The following is a 21106-nucleotide window of genomic DNA, read 5'->3' as shown; positions in this document are numbered from 1 at the left end:
CTCAATCCATTTGATTCTTTTAACTACTTTAACGAGTTAGCAGGAACAAAACTCTTATAGCTTTCTTTCTGTTCTAAGGACTGAAATGAGACGATTTTGACAGCCACATGATTTCATGCAACCCTAAATGTTCTTTCCCTGAAAAGGATTCCAACAACCAAAAGAAAAAAGTGAAATGGAAAATTTTTTTGAGTGCCTAAACCACCCAAAGTGATCCCTAGAATAAACTGCCTCCAGAATTTCTTCGGAGATCTCCTTATAGCTCATCCTGCAAATGAATAACCACAAGAGGAAGTGTGTAACAAGTCAGAAGAAGGAAAATCATCGTGACAGAATCATAGCTTTTTTGTACAACTGAAAGAGAAGGAGACATACATGCACATCATCATCATCTTCTTCGGTCTTGCTGCTTTCAGTGTCATCACTATCAGGTTTATCGCCTTCAGCATCGTCACTTTCATCATCCTCATTCTCATCCTGCAAAACATGTTAGTTCAATCGCAAATGGCAGACATTAAGAATAGGATGATATACTTCAGGAATAGTTCTATAAAGCTTACATCAGAATCAACTGGATCATCCTTCGCTTCCTGCCAGAATGAATCACAACAGATCAGAGAAACTATGTCTAAAAATAAAAAGACAAGTTTTTTTTTTTAGTCTGGCAAGACTATAGAGCATCTCGCGACTGACACCATGCTTTGCAACATGGAAGGGTAATGTGGCAATCTAGACAATGGTAATGATTGGCCACATATTAATTTTTTGAGTTTAGAACAATATACCCTCTCATGTATTGACAGATTCCCTTGTACATTCAGCCGTCCATTTCTTTTTAGAGAAGTTTCATCTTCACACTAACTCTTTAAGTCATCTCATGTATGGACAGATTCCCTTGTAAATTCAAACGTCCATTTCTATTCCTAAATTTCCATTTTTACAAAACCTTATTTTGCCACTTGGCCAACTCAATTTTGGCTGAAACTTGACAAAGGACCAGGGGACCTATAAGAGCACATGTCCATAAAATTTCAGCTCTATCGAATCTGTCAGGAATCAGGAGATTGGATCTAGCCATAAGAAGAATGGCAGATACAACTCTCCAGACCTGCTGGACTAGAAAAATTGTCCCCAAAAAAAATGTATTCAGCCGTTCAGCGAAACTACCACACATAAAAGGAAACCTAGTCTTCTCTTTCCCTTGTGTAGTACTGTAGTACCACCACCATTGTATGAGTGGTCAGTACCTGAACGACAGTTGGAAAAGTTTTGCCCTGCTCAGCTGAATTACATATACTGTAGGCAGAGGCCAAATCTGTAAACAAATGCAGATGACAAATGGCAAAAGACAATATACCTCCTGCTCTCTCTTTTTCTCAGCCTCATCAAATGCTGCCTTCTCAGCCTGCAAAACCCAATATCTCAACATGAGTTTTATTCTCTTTCTTGAGAATTAATATCTTTACATGAGTTGAGGAAAGACTTTTAAGAACTGAAACAGATAAGGCACAAGTAAAATACATCTTTGTTTTTGCCCCATGTTTCTTCGGCAAGCTTTTTTGCATATTCCGGATCATCACAAATTAAAACATTATCAAACAACGTCCCTGACTTTACCTGAAATGTACATATCTCTCCCATTAGCATTTATTTAGCCTGAAAAATATAATCAATTGCTACAAGAAGTTGTACACAAATATACCTGCCACAACTCGATGCCAACATATTTCAAATTGGCATAAACATAAATATCTGGGACATCCTTGAAATCTGAGAATAAATATATAAATGTTAATAAAATAAACCATTCAAAAGTAAACATGGTGTTGATGGAGAATCAGTAAAGACCTGGGTTATCAATCATTGGTGCCTTCCATTTGCCCTTGTAGTTGGGGTTCTTTATTTTCTGCAGAAAATGAAAACAGTTAAGAAGACTGAAGCCCATTAAAATAAAAGACATGCTTCCGGTTTAGAAATTTCACGAACATTTGCCTTCCATGGACCCTTGTACTCTGGGTTGGGGATGGTTGGTGCTGTCCATTCACCATCTTCCTCATCGTCCCAATCCTCTGGCTATGGAGTAATGAAGCAAAATATTTAGTAATTAGTTCATTTTTAGGGAAATGAGGCCTTTCAAAACATGATAAAGATACTGAGAGGTGAGTCCTGAATCAACTACCTTCTTGGCATCAGAATCAGGTATCTCCTTTGGAATGTCATCATACCCCTTTGAACATACAAAAATAGTAAGTATGATTTTAATACAATGTAGCAGAGAGCAAATTAGAATTCCCAGTAGAAATAACAAAAAGCTTATGAAAGTAAGGGGATGAATACCTCAGGTTTCTTATCTTCAGGATCAGGAATATATTCCTTGTCATCCCAATCTTCTGGCTGCACATTAACACGAGGTCTGTTACAACAATAAAAGAAATAATGGGAGAAAAAAAAATCTATTTTACAAAAGGATTTACTTTCTTAGCTTCAGGATCTTTGATTTTCTTTGGAGGGAGGATATCCCAATCACTATATATACTCCCAGATTGTTTCTCCACATTGTCGATAAGGATTTTATAAGTAGCATCTGGCCGGAGGATGAAAGTATACACATGAGTCAGCTGGTCAGTCTCACAAGCAACATCCTTCTTGATAAGGTGGTTTGTTCCACTGCGTGTAAGTATAGCATGAACTTTCTTGGTGCTGTAGCCACAGATATCTGGTCCAAACATGATACTGCCATTCACAATATAAAAAGATTTGCTGTCAAACCTTTTCTAGTGTGGACGGAAGGGATAATTAAATAAACAAATAATAGATGGTATCGAACTATGGTTCATTACCTATAAGGGGTCTCACCACCAAATTTCTTTTGATCAAATTCACCACTAAGCAACTTCATGTAGCCACCACCACAGTCAAGTTTTTGCTCATGTTTTACAGAGAACTGGAAAACCAAAGTCTTATCCTTATTACTTAGCTCAGGGAACTCAGCTGAGATTGCATAAAACCGGTGGTCTTCACTGGTCTGGATACCTACATTGAGATCAAATCGAATCAAGTACCACAGAGTATTCAAGAGCTAGCACTGAAGAACCCAATGCATGACACTGCTAACAAATTTTTGGTACTTCATTGAAAAAGAAAAGACAAAAGCAAAAAATATAGAAGGTTACCTTTATCACTAGAGTCTCCATTCCATTTACCGGAAGTGTAATTCCACTCCCCAGCCATGTTATCATCTCTCTTCCAATCGGATTTGACCCACCGGTTCTCCCACCCATCTAAAAATTAACCCATAAAATAATTACAAATTAAAAAAGTGCAAATCAATTACAGTAAATCACTCAAAATCAATTAGAAAGTACACACTCATTTCAATGTTGAACCCCACTACCGTCCCCCCCCCCCCTAAAAAAAAAAAAAAAACAAAAACAAAATGTAACTCTACGATAGGACCATAAAGGGCATCGTCAACTTGTTCGCACAAAAATACTAATTCAAGGGCACATATTCAAGCCTATGTGATGTTCAAAGAGAGAATAGTTCAATATATGTGATTAACAGTCTGTACTTCCTGTATTAGTATCCCTCCCCGCAACACTTCATACAATGAATAAAAATAATAAATAATAAGAAAAAATCTTAACATGATATAGATGAGAATCATTTCAGCTGTATATAAAATCTGAAGCAAATGATAATTCATATAAATTCCAACAGATAAGTCGATGGTGAGAAACTATCATAATAAGCAATCCGGAGTCCAATGCCAATAAATTCAGATGGATCACTGGTATCAGTAACTCCAGAAAGACGTTTTGAGCAGCCGCAAAATATGATCTAACACATGATAATTATCAAAGGAGTATATGTGAAACTTGAATAAGCAGCAGCTATGGATTGAATTAGATATCAGAAAGTAAATTCAAAAATAAACCTTCAAAATAACTTCAACAAATATATCAAATCAGATAGCCATGCTCCCAAACTCTCAAGAACACATTTTTAGAGTATTAATGCACAATCAAAATTAAAGATTCATACAAATGTAGATCAACGTCAGATATTATTACAACATATCTGATATTAACCAGATCAAAAACCTTTGAGATCAACGAAACAAAATCATACATTTTCCTGCAATCCATGACAAAACCAAGGATAAGCATGAAACTGCTAAAACACAATCAGATCAATGCAGATGTAGAACGAATTACGAAAACTTCAGAACCCCTAGATGGACCAAAATGAGTCTCTGATGGGAGCAAAAGATAAGAATAGAAGGGATCTAGAAGGGATCCGAGATTCGAGAGATCCATTGTACCTTCGAAGCGCTCCTCGAAATACACTTCCGCAGAAACAATTGAGAGAATGGTAAGGGCGACCATGCCGAAAAGAATAGGGCTTTTCCACGGAGTCGCCATTGTAGCAAGAAACGAACGAGACACCACTCTTCCGATCACAGCTCTGAGGAGCATGGGGGGATCTGTGTAATATAGTGAAGGTTTTTCCTGATTTTCTACTTTCATTAATTACTTTTAATTCGCCTTCACGTCCGAAGAACCGCGAATAACCCAGTCAATTACGAAACTAACCTCCGTTCCTCACGTGTTTAGAAATTAGAGCAAGCATCGCGAGTTTGAGAATGATACGCAACAGGTTTAAAGAATCGGGAATTAGATCGGAATCGACTGTGATCGATCCTGATTTCCATTGATCTTATGGTCGATTCACACCCAAAAATCTTTGTATTTTTAGAAATTTCTGTATTTGGGAGGACTGATTCTAGGGTTCTTGAACACCCCAATTCGGATCAAAATCACCAAGGACTGATTCCGTCCCCAATTTCAACCTTGCTTATCCGGTTCATCTTGATTGTTAATGTAGGTTACGTGTTACGATTGACAAGTCTTTATCACTATAGGTTGACCCACCTCGTTTATATCCTGGATTGGTTACTAATCTTTAACGGGGCTCATGTTAATCGAGTTATAAACGAACGTATCAAGGTATAAATAAACATAATCAAGCTATAACCAGGGTAATTAGACCATAAATAAATATTATCAGTTTCGATTAGACGTCCATCAATTATTATCTAGAATCGAGTGTAACTAAAGGATAATCAGGCTAAGCTTGAGATTGGGCGATTTATAATCGATCGGACCATTTTGGTTTAATTGGTTGGGTCCGCTTGGTTTAACCGGTGTGGTCATATGTTTTAAAGTTTATGGGTATAATGGTCATTTAACATTTGTTCAATTACGTCGAGGTTACCTAATTAGGATTAAAAGATAGCAATTTTCTAGAGATTTCGTAAAACCCAGTTTTACGATAATTTTGGTGATGTAGTGTGGGCCCACTTTTGCGGCGACCAGCCAATGGGTGTTAGCCGTACACATGGGTCCATCTCCATATAAGCTGGAAGTGCTAATCAGATTGGAGCTCAGTGACGCGCTGGCATCCAACTCGGCCACAAAGTACACGCTCTTGACAGGCGCGTAGGAATAAGTAATTTTGGCTGTCTAATACTCTAATGTGACAATTTTTTATTAATAGAAGCGGGGCAGGAACACGTTTGCCTTTCTGGGTAAGTTATACACCTACGCCATCGCACGTACAAATGTATAAAAATTCAAGCATTGGAAAGTGACGCCAACTTTAATACATTAATCCTTAAAAAAAATGCATTAATTATTTTAATTGCTTTATTAAACTGCTCCTAATCTTTGTTGGAAAATCAGGATTAGACGTGAGGGAGTCATCCGATTTGGGTTAAAAATTGGGAACTGTCTGGTCCGCAAAATGACCGCCATGCCACCAAGGATTTCCTGCCTTTCCATGGGGATAAAACGATCATTTCGTGTAACCTTGTGTCTAGGTGCAGGGACTACGCATGGCACATGAATCGGTAGCGTTCTTTCTCCGAAAAATTATGGAAATCTTGGTTATAAGTTGTGAAGACTTGATCACAGTTTCAATCAAAATACTCAAAACATTAAAATTCACGATGACTTTTCAATTTTTTAAACTTGGAGGGACACTCCTTGATCAATTGATCAGTCAACCAAATCTAATGGTGTGAATTGATTCAGAACCAGATATTCTGTTCAGATATAGGGAGTGTTGGTGTGATCCAAATCCAAACCAAGTCCCACCTTGTTTCTGAAGAATCGATACTCATAGCTAACCTACTTGATTCCGATCCTGTTCCACTTCTTATTCGGTTCATACATGTTTCGGTTCCGGTCCCCATACTCGGTTTATACCATATATATAATATAATATTATACTATGATATAATAGCATTATAAATCAAATACTAATATTAGTAATATATATAATATATATCAATACTACATTGTATTAATTTATTGTAATATACTAGTATTATATTATATTAATAAATTATAATATATTGACACTCAAATTCGGTTTAGCTTCGGTTCTAATCATCGGTTCCTATGCTGAATCCGGAAAGTAACTAAGTCCCGATTCCAATTATTGGTTGAATCCGATTTTGCTTTTCAATTCCCATTCCGAATTCAATTTGACTAACTTTATAGTTATCTCTCATTCCCTTCGCTAACCTACAACTCTCATCTCTCAAGAGAGGTTGAAAGTTGGAACGAACCCTTCCAACAAAGAACGTGGAGGGAAAAAAAACATGTTTATTTGTTCCTCTTTTTTTTGTCAGAATCAGCAATTTTATTATGGATCACTAGTGCAGGGTAAATCTCGGACTAAAGGATTACAAGAGGTAATGAAAAGATTTTAATTCTCTCAAATTCCTAAAGTGTGGCAATGCAGCAGTGCTAGGTGGAGATGTCGACACCTGGCAGCTGCCAAATCCAACGATCCGAGCTCATTGATATGGACCATTGGATGCGGCACTGCCAGGTGTCGACATCTCCACCTAGCACTGCCGCACTGCCACACTTTAAGGAATTGGAGATAATTATTTTCCGTAATGAAAGGGAGGAGGGGAGAAAGCCACCAGAAATGAGACAGGAAAAAAAAAAATGAGAGGTAGCTTTTGCTAAAAGGTGAGCCTCATGTACAACAAAGCGAGAAACTAAAGTAAAGGAAACATACGTAAAAGAACGAGATAAATCTAAAATATCATCATCTACAAAGGCCATAGTGGCCCAGTCCAAAGAAGACGAAATACGTCTAAGGTCCAGCACAACAAGACGACAGTCCGAGAGAACCATTATGTGGGTGATCTGCAAATTGTATCCGAAAACAAAATGTCATGAATAGCCTCAGCTTCAAACATAGAAGCCGATGAACCCAAACTAGCCTTACACATGGCGCCAAAGAAGTGACCATCAGAGTCACGTATCAAAGAACCACGACCACCCTTGCATAAAGAGGGAAGCCAAGAACCATCAGTAAAGGCAAAAGATTATGCTTAGATGAGCCCGTTATGTCATAAAGAAACATTGATCTAATCTTCTTTGGTTTTCAAGATAACTGGAATTTTGTTTATTTTTTGTGTTGTGGGCCAGATCAGATGGGACCCATAAGGAAGCGTTTGGTTGCGTAAATCTTTTGGATGTGGTCTGATTGTGGATGGTCATCCACTTGAGTTACCATCTGTTGAATCGTAATTCTAGAAAATAAACTGTTTGGTTATCATGATTCTGTGACGTAATTCTTCCTGAAAAACTGTTTGGTTACCCTAAGTCTATCAGTTGGATTCACCCTGAATCTATTTGAAAAACTGTTTGGTTACCCTGAGTCTATCAGTTGGATTTACTCTAAATCTACCTGAATAACTGTTTGGTTACCCTAATAAGTCTGTCAGTTACTAAACCTTACATTTAAAAGTATAAGACACATTAACAAAAAAAAAATACGATTACCATATTAATGTTCTCAAATAATTAATTAAATCCTAGTACCACCCAACCTTATATAACCTAAAATTATTAATATGCAATTTCTATGTGTGAGTGTGAGCTTAGGTGTAGGAGCAGTAAGGGGTGGGGGTGAGTGTGTGCTCAGGTGTAGGGGCAGCAAGGGGTGAGGGTGACTGTGTTAGTGTTGTGTTCAGGTGTAGGGGTAACAAGGGATGGAGGTGAGTGTGTGCTCAGGTATGACAACATAGAGGGTATGACTCAGTATGACTCAATAGCTTTCATTTAAGTAAAACAACAGTTCAGATTCCCCCAAGCCTCACCTTATTCTGATGGGTAAATCAGTTCACTTCAAGATAAGAAATTAAATAAGATGCTACTGCTACATGAGAGTCGTGATGGAATCGAACCATCATCTCCTGGGAACAAACCCAGATGCTCTTCCTTTTGAGCTAAAGACTCACTCACCTACATAAACCATGTCACAAAAACATATAGCAACTGAACAAAAGCAAAAAAAAACATTTGAAGCCAACCCACAAATCCAACATCATTTATTTTCTGTTGTTCTTCCTTATTACCTAATTGCCCAGCCATACTCAATACCATCACCTTCTCCTGATCATTCTTTTTATTTAATTTAATTTTCTATTTGGTTCTGCACTAAGAGGCACCTTCTCCCCCACATTCTCATCTTCCTTGTGAGAGATGATGTAATTGGCATTGGCCTTGGCCTTGGCCTGGGCCTGCTCTTTGTCCTTAATGAATTAGGCTTTTACCTCAAAAGAAAATCATAATATGCCTCATATCCATCAAGTTTATAAATAAATATAAAGAAGAACAGCAGAAAATATCCACAGGGTCCTACATAACCATGCTATAACCATGCTACAATCATGCCAGTGCAAGTTCATCACTACAACATAACAATCAGCAATGGATAGCGAGCGGTGTGAACTGATTTGTCAGCAATAGAGCTTGCTGAAGTATGTAGAAATCCATGTATATATCTACTATGAATCAAATGAAAAACAGAGTAAAACAAATCAGCAAAATATGCTATCTGCATCTTCTCCCTCTATAGCAATGTAACCAGATCAGATTAAGATTCTATGGGAAACCCTTATATCTGGGATAAGAATTATCCATCCTGTTGTTCCTGAAAGCACCGCAACCAATGGTGTAGACAATGACAAGGAAGATGAGGAAGATGATGTTGACAATGGCAACCTTCTTCCACTGACTCTTTATATTTTGAAGCACTCCACCCTTACAAGACTGGCAGTTGTACCAGAGATCATTTTCATTGTTGTTCCAAGCTGTGCAGTCAGAGTCAGTGAAGGAGGTTCTGCTGCTTGGGTTGGTCCATCGATTGGAGTCACATAGGTGAAGTTACATGAAGTTGGAGGCTTACAGCAACCAGACTGCAGATCACATCACCAAAAGAAAACCAAATAACACATTAATTTCAAAATGTCACACCTGAATTTACTGAATCACAAAGAGAGAGAACTAGAAGCCTAATTCCAGTGAAATATAGATGAAGACTACAAGAATAAGGCAGGTAAACAAATGTAAAGCCCCAAAGTTTTGAAATTGATGAAGATTCCATGATACGCACATGTTCAAAATATAGCAAAAACACACAACCCTTTTAAAAATTTCTACCAAAAGTTTCAGAAAATTCAATGTCCCATCATTTAATGAAGGCTGTGATTCGAATAGAAAAGAGATGCTAAAAAAACTCCAAAGCAAACAAAAAACCCAATGTACACTTATTTAACAGAGGTTTCTGGTGGTTACTAGATCTAAAATTCTGAACAAATCCAGATAAAAATATCAGAATCACCAACTACCCATTTCTTTCAAGAGAAAATCGTAAGAAGATTAAGAGAGAATCAAAACGCAGAACCAAAATCAAGTGGCTGAACACTCTTCTTTTGAAAACCTATTTCATGTTTCAAAGACAAACAATTGATGAAAGAGAGATCAAGAACTCAAAAAGAAAATCCCAAAAGAGAATCAGAACTAATTTTTTTTTTCCAGGTCCTGCATACAACTTTTCATTCTCCAACTGGTTTGAACTTCTAAAATTCTTCATTTCTCTTCAATACCCATTAGATATTGCTAAATTTCAACAGAAAATCATAACTAATTTAATACTAAGTCCATCAAGCTATTGCGGAGGAAAAACAAAATGAAAAATGTAGAGCACTAGTCAATCATTTGCGAAGAAAAAAGTGAAGAATTCGAGCAGACATGAAACAGACTCAAACTAGATGTATTGATTCTCCTAGAAAATTAAAACAAAAAAATAAACTGTTGTTCAATCCAAGTACATTTTTTAACTTCCATATAACCAATCTCATAAATAAAATAAAATGAGTTTCAATCCCTTATGGTATAGAAACAACTAACACAAAAATCAGGTATCCAGTGAATAAATTAGGCCTGCTGCCTTAGCTTGAGCCCACAACATCTTATCCTAATTAAACTTTAAAAAAGCTCTGGTATTGTGCCAAAGTAACCCCAAAGAAGAGACACAGAAACAACACATGTTATAACCGAAAATCAAAAAAGAACTCTTAACGAGGCCTAATGTGTACAAGACCAAGTGCAGAGGTCGATTACTTGATTTATTGGGGGGAGGGGTAAAAATTATCACTTGGGGCTGGAGATGCACAACCAAAAAAAAAAAATGGGACAGTGACAATTGGTTAAATCATAAACTAAGAGAAAACTCTAAGCACATCAATGGAAATGCTTATCTGAGCATTTTAGCAGCATTAAGCCATTGACATCTGGTTCTCAGTCAAAAACTGTAGGTAGGCATCTAGTTCTCAGTTTCTTGATTGCTACATGGAGTGTGCACCATAATAGGCAGTAAAATATGGGCAAAAGAGTAACAAAGATGAAGGTTAAAGTAGGGGCTTGGTAAGCCTGGTACGATTCAGTGCCAAAGCTATCCTCTGAGTCAAGAAGACATACCTTCTCAGACATCTAATCCTAACATTCAACTGCATTTGGTGTTTGGATTACTGTTCAAGTTCTGATGGAAGCATTTTGTTTTTGAAATAAAGGGATTGTGATTTGGTTCAGGGTACTTTTAGTTTCATTATGATCGTAGCTCTAACCTTCGTTCACCTACCTTACCCAAACCAATTACTTCTATCGGAATCTCAGTTATGAAATGGTTTTCGTTTAGATCATAGTATGCCGATCTCTTTACTTTCGAATATTATGAGAGGATGAGAGCCGAGTGGAGTTCTCCAAAGTTGTAGATAAGGACACGCCGCACACACGGACACACTCCCTCTCGGCCTCTACCACAACCCATCTCCCCAAAATTCTCTTTTAATATTTTCGATTATATGTTTCAAAATCAAATTTATCTTTTCTTTCCGCAGCAGGACAGTTCTCCTGAACTCTCTCAAATCTTAACCTTCAACCATTATTCCTAAACATATCTGAAAATCCTCCATTACCAATGGTTTTAGATAGAATCTAGGGTTTCATCTTATTCAAGTAGAACAAGTGCGTGTGTAATCAATTGAGACAGGGAAAGAATATAAATAGAACTTCACCTGAACAAGAACCCTAGCAGGCCTTTTTTCAGCAGCTCTTCTCAGCAGGAGTCGTCCAAGCTTCCTTAGTCTGCAAGTTCTCAAAGCTTTTCGTTTTCACTTGAGTTTGTGAAAGAGAGCAGAGAGGAAGCGAGAGAGTCCGAGAGAGAGAGAACGCAAGTTCAAGCCATAGATGAACAACCGTTGTTTCCCTAGGTCGCGAGAGAGTCAAGAGAGAGAAAACACAAATCGCGATTCACGATTTATTTTTTGATTTAGGGCAAGAGGCTATCATTCACTTTTGGATGATGGAATTTATACTAACCCTTGAATTTGTAATTCATATCTGAGTTCACCTAAAAAAGTAAACTCAGATATGGATCATATTTAGTGTAAAAATCAGAATCATGCAATTCTTGTAATCCATTGGAATTAGGCAACCAAACGATTTTATTAATTTAGAATTATGGTCTGACAAAACACCATTCTCTTGATTTACGCAACCAAACACGCCCTAAGGAGCCCATGATTCAGTCAACTTGCCCTAATGATATCTCGATATCCAAGCTGGTGTCAGTTCCTTATCGAGCAAGTTTGCTTTGAAAAAAAAAATCATATATCATTGATATGTGATTTCTTAGTTTTTTTTTTCTTCTTATTTTTGTATGTTTATGATTTATTGTTATTATAATTATTTATATATTTATATGCAAAAAATTGACTCGTCCTGACTAGGTTTGACCAGACCAACTCACCAAGTTTTTGACAAAATGAATCAAGTCAAAAAAACCTGATTTTTCAAGAATGCACATGATTTGCAACTTAAATTTTTACTATTTTAATATCATTCTCAAAATATAAAATATGTTTTTAATTGAGAATAAGATAATTGTTTAGATACACCTTCCATTAAAATGCATTCTTGATTCTGGAATGTTACGTTTCTTTTCAGCATTTCGTCGGACAATTCATGAGCAATAATTTGCCTCAAAGATCCAAACTCAGTACAATGGGAGATAAGTAGATCAAAAAGAAGCAAAAAAAAAAAAAAAAAGGCCCACTTACCGCAATGGCAAGACGAGCCTTTCAACCTCTCCATCTCCTCTAATTCCAAATCCAGTTGTCTATGATATTATGAATCTCATTTTGTCATGATATGTTCATTGGTTTCAATAGATTAAACCCCAAAAGGTTGAATAGAAATAGGAGCAAAGGTTTACATAAACCACAAGACACTAACTACCACAAATGAAATATATGGACAAATAGAGTTAACCCCAAGTTTAATCACCATAGACTCAAACTTAATAACAGCATGTCCCATTTAAAATTACGAGAATCAAGGTGACTCGATCAAGTTTGTAGGTTTGCATTATTCCTATTATATTCGCAACTCTGTTAATTGAGAGAAACAAAACACCCCAAGTTAAAGAATTATATGCCTCATCCAAGTTTGACTTTGTAGGAGAAGTATTAACTAAAATTAGGGTCTTACCATCTCTACGAAGCGAGTCTATCATGAACTTAGTCAACTTGTGGTCCTGTATCATATGTTGTTGACTATCATAAGATAAAGCAATAATCATATTCCTAAGATTTAAAATTAATTTTTTGATACTCTAGACTTCTACAAGTCGGCTTGCCAAATAATTTATTATTATTATATTTTTTAACTTTTCTAAATTAGCAAGATCCATGAAACTCAATTGTGCGTAGAAGTCTTATGCATACTATTTACAATCAAGACTTAATCACTTGCATGATAATTTTTGTTAATGCAACTAATGCATTGGACTTGACAGTAATGCGTCCATATTTTGTTTTCTCTGATGAGATCTAATTATCTATTGTGTCTGTCATGTGTAATGGTTGTGTTTGTACATATATTTCTTATAGCAAAAACAAAGTTCAAAGGTTAGACGTCTCAATAGTGATTGAATAGGACCTCAAAATAATATTTCTCAAATCCTCAAACATTGAAATAGATACAATTGTTACATTCTTAACAGATATCAATCTCTAGGATGAGAATAAAATTGACCGATCAAAGAAATCTAAAATGATAAAGAGAATGCTTGCAAAATTGGGACTAACAATAAAGCAAAAGATATTAAACTATTCTTACCAAGCATGACAAGTAACACTCATATTCATCTTAAGAAGAATAAAAAAATATAGAATATCACAAGTTTTGATTTACAATTACCAAATAATGTTGCTATGAGTTGAAAGGATTCAAGTTTCCTTAGTGGTAGAATCACACATTCTCTCTTCAAATAATCTGAATTTTTAACTTTCTCTTAACCAGGTTGATCCATAAAACTTAGCCGCACATGATAATCCTATGAAACTAGTTAAAATTAATCTTGTCACCTTTCTAAAGATGTTTTATAGGGAATTGTATTACATAAGCTAAACTAAAAGTATTTAATACTTAATTATGAGATATATAAATACATTAAAGCATTTTACAATCATAAGAATCGTTGCTTGAACGATAAAATAGTTGATAGAAAACAAAAATAAGAAAATGGCAAGACCATATTGTATTGATTATACAAGAGATGTAAATGGAGAACGAAAATCGAGATTCGAATTCGTATCAATTATTCGGATAGTCAGATATCAATACGAGTTTGGGTATTTTTGGTCCCCATATGATAATCAATTATAGATTTGGATATTGGTGTGATGCGGTGATATTCGCTTTCATTATAAATTGCTATTATCTATAACTATGTACTCATAAAGTCGATAGGATTATGAATTACTTTTATAATATAATTATTACTTATATATTAAAAATGAGATTTTTTTATTAACACATCCTAAGTTGTCAAATAATTTGTAATCGCAATTTTACAAGTCATTTTCAAATTATTTTAAAAAACTCTTTTACACCTTTGACATAAAGATTTTTAGGAATAAAACAAGGGACAATTAAAAGAAGGGTCAAGCTCTAAACACACATAGAGGTGTAATTTAGACAGTACCATTAAAACTAATAGGATATTATCAAATTCGAATTAAAATATCTGATTTTTCGGATACTCAAAATGAAGTATCTATTGGGGATCAGATTGGATTCGGATAGCGAACATGTTAATACGATACAAATTCAATTATTGATGCATCTACTTCGAATACATTTTGTTTACATCCTTATATCATACCTAAAAATAAATAAAAAAAAACATGCCAATTTGCCTTTAGACGATGTAGAACAATTTCCCTAAGCAATTTGTAAAATTGAGCCTAAATTGGTTTCAAAATTAATTAGGTAACAAGAAGTGAAAATTAACTAAATATGGAAAAAAATATTACTTAGTGCGGTATAATTCAGCTTTTTTACTCTCATTGATGAGATGAGCCCGATTGTTAACACTTCAAACTGTTACCACCTTTAGTTATCGAGTTTCTTTAATTCCAGCTTCTTTTCAAGTTCATAAATCTGTATCTCAAGGCCTCAGGTCCTACTTCAAGATTTCTCTAAAAAATGTTCATATGCACTTCATAGCCAAAATAGATCAACATTCCGTTCCACAAATATTCATGAAGCTTGTAAAAGAAAACACCAAACAAAACACGAACAGAAACAAAAAATCGAGCAAGATGACACTCAGATTTAAAGTGGTTCACATGTGCTACGTCCACTGGCGAAGCTGAAGATGTTTCACTATGTAATGAAAGAAAGTTACAATGTAAATCTCTCAAGAACACCCAAAACGATGCTGCTACCATCTCTTCTCAAAACCCTAACATAAAAAACTCAGAATCAACTTCTTTACAACAAGACGGATAAAAAAGAATATAAAGACTACTTCATCGGGTTGGGGCCTATCGGCCCAATCCCTCCACTACCATCGCAAATCTTAGAAAAAAATCTCATTTGGTTCACCACCAAAATATGTCGGAACGGATCAATCTTAGAAACGGATACATAAATGAATTTGAGACAGACAACATAGCTTGTTGGGATACCCTAGATGAACAAACAATGGGGAAACAAAACAAAGTCCACACTTCATTTGCATTTTCAAATTGCAAATTTCCTGTTGGTAGATGGATGGCCGGGGCCATATCCAATTTGGATCCTCTACTGTCGAGCTGCCCAGACACGGCGAGGTGCGCAATGACCGCCTCACCCCTACCCAAGCGCCTTGCCCGAGTGAGGGTAAGGTGGTCATTGCGCACCTCATTGTGTCTGGGCAACATGGTCCTGCTGGGCAGCTCGGCAGTAGAGGATCTAGATCCGGGCCTTATATGCCTATATCTTGTTGGGGCAAACCAATTAATATCACATCTTTTACAGTAAGATTGTAATTTGTGCCCAGACATTTAAGACTACAACAAAGGGCAATTAAAAACTGTCAAGTTTAACTATACCTATTAAAGGAATCGTTAGCGGACAGCAGAGTGCTATCCCCTCACATGGATGCAAAATGACGATTTAACCATCCTGCCCAAACACACTGCCCAAGGGGTGGTTAAATCATCATTTCACGCCCATGTGAGGGGACAGCACTCTACTATCCGGGCAGCCCAAGGGGTGGTTAAATCATCATTTCACGCCCATGTGAGGGGACAGCACTCTACTATCCGGGCAGCGGACAGCAGAGGATAAAAATTCCTATTAAGGTCATTTAGACAGTCTTAAGTTTCACACGTGATTCTATCCAGGGAAGCCTAAATCTATCTATCCGTTGGTCGTATGAGATCCAAGGCTCCATCTTTTTCCAGGTTAAAACATGTGCAACAGAGCTGGAAGGGTCGCCTCTGCTGATTGCTGCCATGTCTTGGAATCGAAAGTCACCTTAAGAGGGGGATATGCAAAAGGAAATTGAACAAGTGAAACCAAAACCGAGGGATAACTCAAATCCATTTGATTCTTTGAACTACTTTAACGAGTTAGCAGGAACAAAACTCTTATAGCTTTCTTTCTGTTCTAAGGACTGAAATGAGACAATTTGGACAGCCACATGATTTCATGCAACCCTAAATGTTCTTCCCTGAAAAGGATTCCTACATCCAAAAGAAAAAAGTGAAATGGAAAAAAAAAATTGAGTGCCTAAACCAGAGTCATCCCTAGAATAAACTGCCTCCAAAATTTCTTCAGAGATCTCCTTACAGCTCATCCTGCAAATGAATAACCACAAGAGGAAGTGTGTAACAAGTCAGAAGAAGGAAAATCATCGTGCACATTTTCAGAAGAATCATAGCTTTTTTGTACAATTGAAAGAGACGGAGACATACATGCACATCATCATCATCATCATCATCATCTTCGGTCTTGCTGCTTTCAGTGTCATCACTATCAGGTTTATCGCCTTCAGTATCGTCACTTTCATCATCCTCATTCTCATCCTGCAAAACATGCTAGTTCAATCGCAAATGGAATACATTAAGAATAGGATGATATACTTCAGGAATAGTTCTATAAAGCTTACATCAGAATCAACTGCACCATCCTTCGTTTCCTGCCAGAATGAATCACAACAGATCAGAGAAACAATGTCTAAAAATAAAAAGACAACTTTTTTTTTAGTCTGGCAAGAGTACAGAGCATCTCGAGACTGACCATTCTTTGCAACATGGAAGGGTAATATGGCAATCTAGAAAATGGTCATGATTGGCCACATGTTAACTTTTAGAGTCAGAACAATATACCCTCTAAAGTATTGACAGATTACCTTGTACATTCAGCCGTCCATTTCTTTTTAGAGAAGTTTCATCTTTACACTAGCTCTTTGAGTCATCTCATGTATTGACAGATTCCCTTGTAAATTCAAACGCCCATTTCTTTTCGTAAAATTTCCATTTTTACACTAGATTTCCAAAACCTTATTTTGCCACTTGGCCAGCTAAATTTTGGCTGAAACTTGACATAAGACCAGGGGACCTCTGGGAGCACATGTCCATAAAATTTCAGCTCTATCGAATCTGTCAGGAACCAGGACATTGGATCTAGCCATAAAAAGAATGGCAGATATAACTCTCCAGACCTGCTGAACTAGAAAAATTGTCCCCCAAAAAAAAGTATTCAGCCATCCAGCCGAACAACCACACATAAAAGGAAGCCTACTATTCTCTTTCCCTTGTGTAGTACTGTAGTACCACCACCATAGTATGAGTGATCAGTACCAGAACGACAATAGGAAAAGTTTTGCCCTGCTCAGCTGAATTACATATACTGTAGGCAGAGGCAAAATCTGTAACCAAATGCAGAGGACAAATGGCAAAAGACAATATACCTCCTGCTCTCTATTTTTCTCAGCCTCATCAAATGCTGCCTTCTCAGCCTGCAAAACCCAATATCTCAACATGAGTTTTATTCTCTTTCTTGAGAACTAATATCTTTGCATGAATTGAGGAAAGACTTTTAAGAACTGAAACAGGTAAGGCACAAGTAAAATACGTCTTTGTTTTTGCCCCATGTTTCTTCGGCGAGCTTTTTTGCATATTCCGGATCATCACAAATTAAAACATTATCAAACAACGTCCCTGACTTTACCTGAAATGTACATATCTCACCCATTAGCATTTATTTAGCCTGAAAAATACAATCAATTGCTACAAGAAGTTGTACACAAATATACCTGCCACAACTCGATGCCAACATATTTCAAATTGGCAAAAACATAAATATCTTGGTCATCCTTGAAATCTGAGCATAAATATATAAATGTTAATAAAATAAACCATTCAAAAGTAAACATAGTGTTGATGGAGAATCAATAAAGACCTGGGTTATCAATCATTGGTGCCTTCCATTTGCCCTTGTAGTTGGGGTTCTTTATTTTCTGAAGAAAATGAAAATCAGTTAAGAAGACTGAAGCCCATTAAAATAAAAGACATGCTTCCGGTTTAGAAATTTCACGAACATTTGCCTTCCATGGACCCTTGTACTCTGGGTTGGGGATGGTTGGTGCCGTCCATTCACCATCTTCCTCATCGTCCCAATCCTCTGGCTATGGAGTAAGGAAGCACAATATTTAGTAATTAGTTCATTTTTAGGGAAATAAGGCCTTTCAAAACATGATAAAGATACTGAGAGGCAAGTCCTGAATCAGCTACCTTCTTGGCATCAGAATCAGGTATCTCCTTTGGAATGTCATCATACCCCTTCGAACATACAAAAATAGTAAGTATGATTTTAATACAATGTAGCAGAGAGCAAATTAGAATTCCCAGTAGAAATAACAAAAAGCTTATGAAAGTAAGGGGATGAATACCTCAGGTTTCTTATCTTCAGGATCAGGAATATATTCCTTGTCATCCCAATCTTCTGGCTGCACATTAATACGAGGTCTGTTACAACAATAAAAGAAATAATGGGAGAAAAAAAAATCCATTTTACAAAAGGATTTACTTTCTTAGCTTCAGGATCTTTGATTTTCTTTGGAGGGAGGATATCCCAATCACTATATAGACTCCCAGATTGTTTCTCCACATTGTCGATAAGGATTTTATAAGTAGCATCTGGCCGGAGGATGAAAGTATACACATGAGTCAGCTGGTCAGTCTCACAAGGAACATCCTTCTTGATAAGGTGGTTTGTTCCACTGCGCGTAAGTATAGCATGAACTTTCTTGGTGCTGTAGCCACAGATATCTGGTCCAAACATGATACTGCCACTCACAATATAAAAAGATTTACTGTCAAACCTTTTCTAGTGTGGACGGAAGGGATAATTAAATAAACAAATAACAGATGGTATCGAACTATGGTTCATTACCTATAAGGGGTCTCACCACCAAATTTCTTTTGATCAAATTCACCACTAAGCAACTTCATGTAGCCACCACCACAGTCAAGTTTTTGCTCATGTTTTACAGAGAACTGGAAAACCAAAGTCTTATCCTTATTACTTAGCTCAGGGAACTCAGCTGAGATTGCATAAAACCGGTGGTCTTCACTGGTCTGGATACCTACATTGAGATCAAAGCCAATCAAGTACCACAGGGTATTCAAGAGCTAGCACTGAAGAACCCAATGCATGAAAATGCTAACAAATTTTCTGTTACTTCATTGAAAAAGAAAAGACAAAAGCAAAAAATATAGAAGGTTACCTTTATCACTAGAGTCTCCATTCCATTTACCGCAAGTGTAATTCCACTCCCCAGCCATGTTCTCATCTCTCTTCCAATCGGATTTGACCCACCGGTTCTCCCATCCATCTTGAAATTCACCCATAAAATAATTACATATTAAAAAAGTTCAAATCAATTACAGCAAATCACTCAAAATCAATTAGAAAGCACACACTCATTTCGATGTTGAACCCCACCCCCCCCCCCCCCCACCCACAAAAAAAAAAAAAAAAAAAACATAATGTAACTCTACGATAGGACCATGAAGGGGCATCGTCAACTTGTTCTCACAAAAATACTAATTCAAGGGTACATATTCAGGCCTATGTGATGTTCAAAGAGAGAATAGTACAATATATGTGATTAACAGTTTGTACTTCCTGTATTAGCATCCCACCCCGCAACACTTCAGAATAAAAATAAATAATAAGAAAAAATCTTAACATGACATAGATGAGAATCATTTCAGCTAAATATAAAATCCGAAGTAAATGATAATTCATATAAATTCCAACAGATATGTCGATGGTGAGAAAGTATCAGTCGCAGATGGTAATAAGCAATCCGGAGTCCAATGCCAATAAATTCAGATGGATCACTGGTGTCAGTAACTCCAGAAAGACGTTTTGAGCAGTCTCAAAATATGATCTAACACATGATAATTATCAAAGGAGTATATGTGAAACTTGAATAGGGAGCAGCTATAGATTGAATTGGATATCAGAAAGTAAACTCAAAAATAAACCATCAAAATAACTTCAACAAATATATCTAATCAGATCGCAATACTCCCACACTCTCAATAACACATTTTTAGAGTATTAATGCACAATCAAACTTAGACATTCATACAAACGTAGATTAACGTCAGATATAATTACAACATATCTGATATTAACTAGATCAAAATCCTTAACATGAACGAAGCAAAATCATAGATTTTCCTCCAATCCGTGACGAAACCAAGGATAAGCATGAAACTGCTAAATCATAATTAGATCAATACAGATGCAAAAAGAATTACGAAAACTTCAGAAACCCTTGATGGATCAAAATGAGTCTATGATAAGAGCAAAAGATGACAATAGAATGGATCCGAGATCGCGGAGATCCATTGTACCTTCGAAGCGCTCTTCGAAATACACTTCCGCAGAAACAATTGAGAGAATGGTAAGGGCGACCATGCCGAAAAGAATAGGGTTTTTCCACGGAGTCGCCATTGTAGCAAGAAACGAACGACACACCACTCTTCGTCTCACAGATCTGTCGAGTGTTGGGGGAGCTGTTTATTATAGTGAAGGTTTTTCCTGATTTTCTACTTTCATTAACTACTTTTAATTCGCGTTCACGTCCGAAGAACAGCGAATAACCCAGTCAATGACGAAACTAACCTCCGTTCGTATATAGAAATTAGAGTAAGCATCGCGCGTTTGAAAATGATACGCAATGGGCGGACTAAACCGGTGGTGCCCATCCTCAGGGTTTAAAGAACCGGGAATTGGATCGGAATCGGCTGATTTCCATTGATCTTATGGTTGATTCACACCTAAAAATCTTTGTTTTTTTAGAAATTCCTGTTTTTGGATCTGAA

At 36.6% G+C, this 21106-nt stretch overlaps 1 protein-coding gene across 4 annotated transcripts; it reads right to left on the bottom strand.

The window, feature by feature from the left end:
* On the bottom strand, positions 1 to 20789 carry LOC122658310 (calreticulin-like). 4 transcript variants are annotated; one of them, XM_043853232.1, is made up of 14 exons: positions 20636 to 20789; positions 19495 to 19602; positions 19161 to 19353; positions 18795 to 19053; positions 18658 to 18714; positions 18500 to 18547; positions 18307 to 18393; positions 18168 to 18225; positions 18022 to 18089; positions 17841 to 17936; positions 17677 to 17724; positions 16873 to 16902; positions 16679 to 16789; positions 1 to 268 (listed from the first exon to the last, which is right to left on the bottom strand). In XM_043853232.1, the coding sequence occupies exons 1-14, from the start codon at positions 20733 to 20735 to the stop codon at positions 257 to 259; spliced, it is 1275 nt and encodes a 424-aa protein (XP_043709167.1). In that variant the 5' UTR covers positions 20736 to 20789; the 3' UTR covers positions 1 to 256. The 4 variants fall into 4 exon arrangements, with proteins under 4 accessions (XP_043709167.1, XP_043709169.1, XP_043709166.1 ...); XM_043853234.1 differs by lacking the exons at positions 16679 to 16789; positions 16873 to 16902 and adding exons at positions 376 to 477; positions 561 to 590; XM_043853231.1 differs by lacking the exons at positions 16679 to 16789; positions 16873 to 16902; positions 17677 to 17724; ... (8 more) ...; positions 19495 to 19602; positions 20636 to 20789 and adding exons at positions 376 to 477; positions 561 to 590; positions 1358 to 1405; ... (8 more) ...; positions 3174 to 3281; positions 4325 to 4486.
* Positions 20790 to 21106: the final 317 nt, after the last annotated feature.

Source organism: Telopea speciosissima, chromosome 4 (assembly GCF_018873765.1).
Source record: "Telopea speciosissima isolate NSW1024214 ecotype Mountain lineage chromosome 4, Tspe_v1, whole genome shotgun sequence".
Classification (NCBI taxonomy): Eukaryota; Viridiplantae; Streptophyta; class Magnoliopsida; order Proteales; family Proteaceae; genus Telopea; species Telopea speciosissima.
Note: the sequence above shows the minus strand (reverse complement) of the source record. Positions and strands in the feature narration are given on the sequence as shown.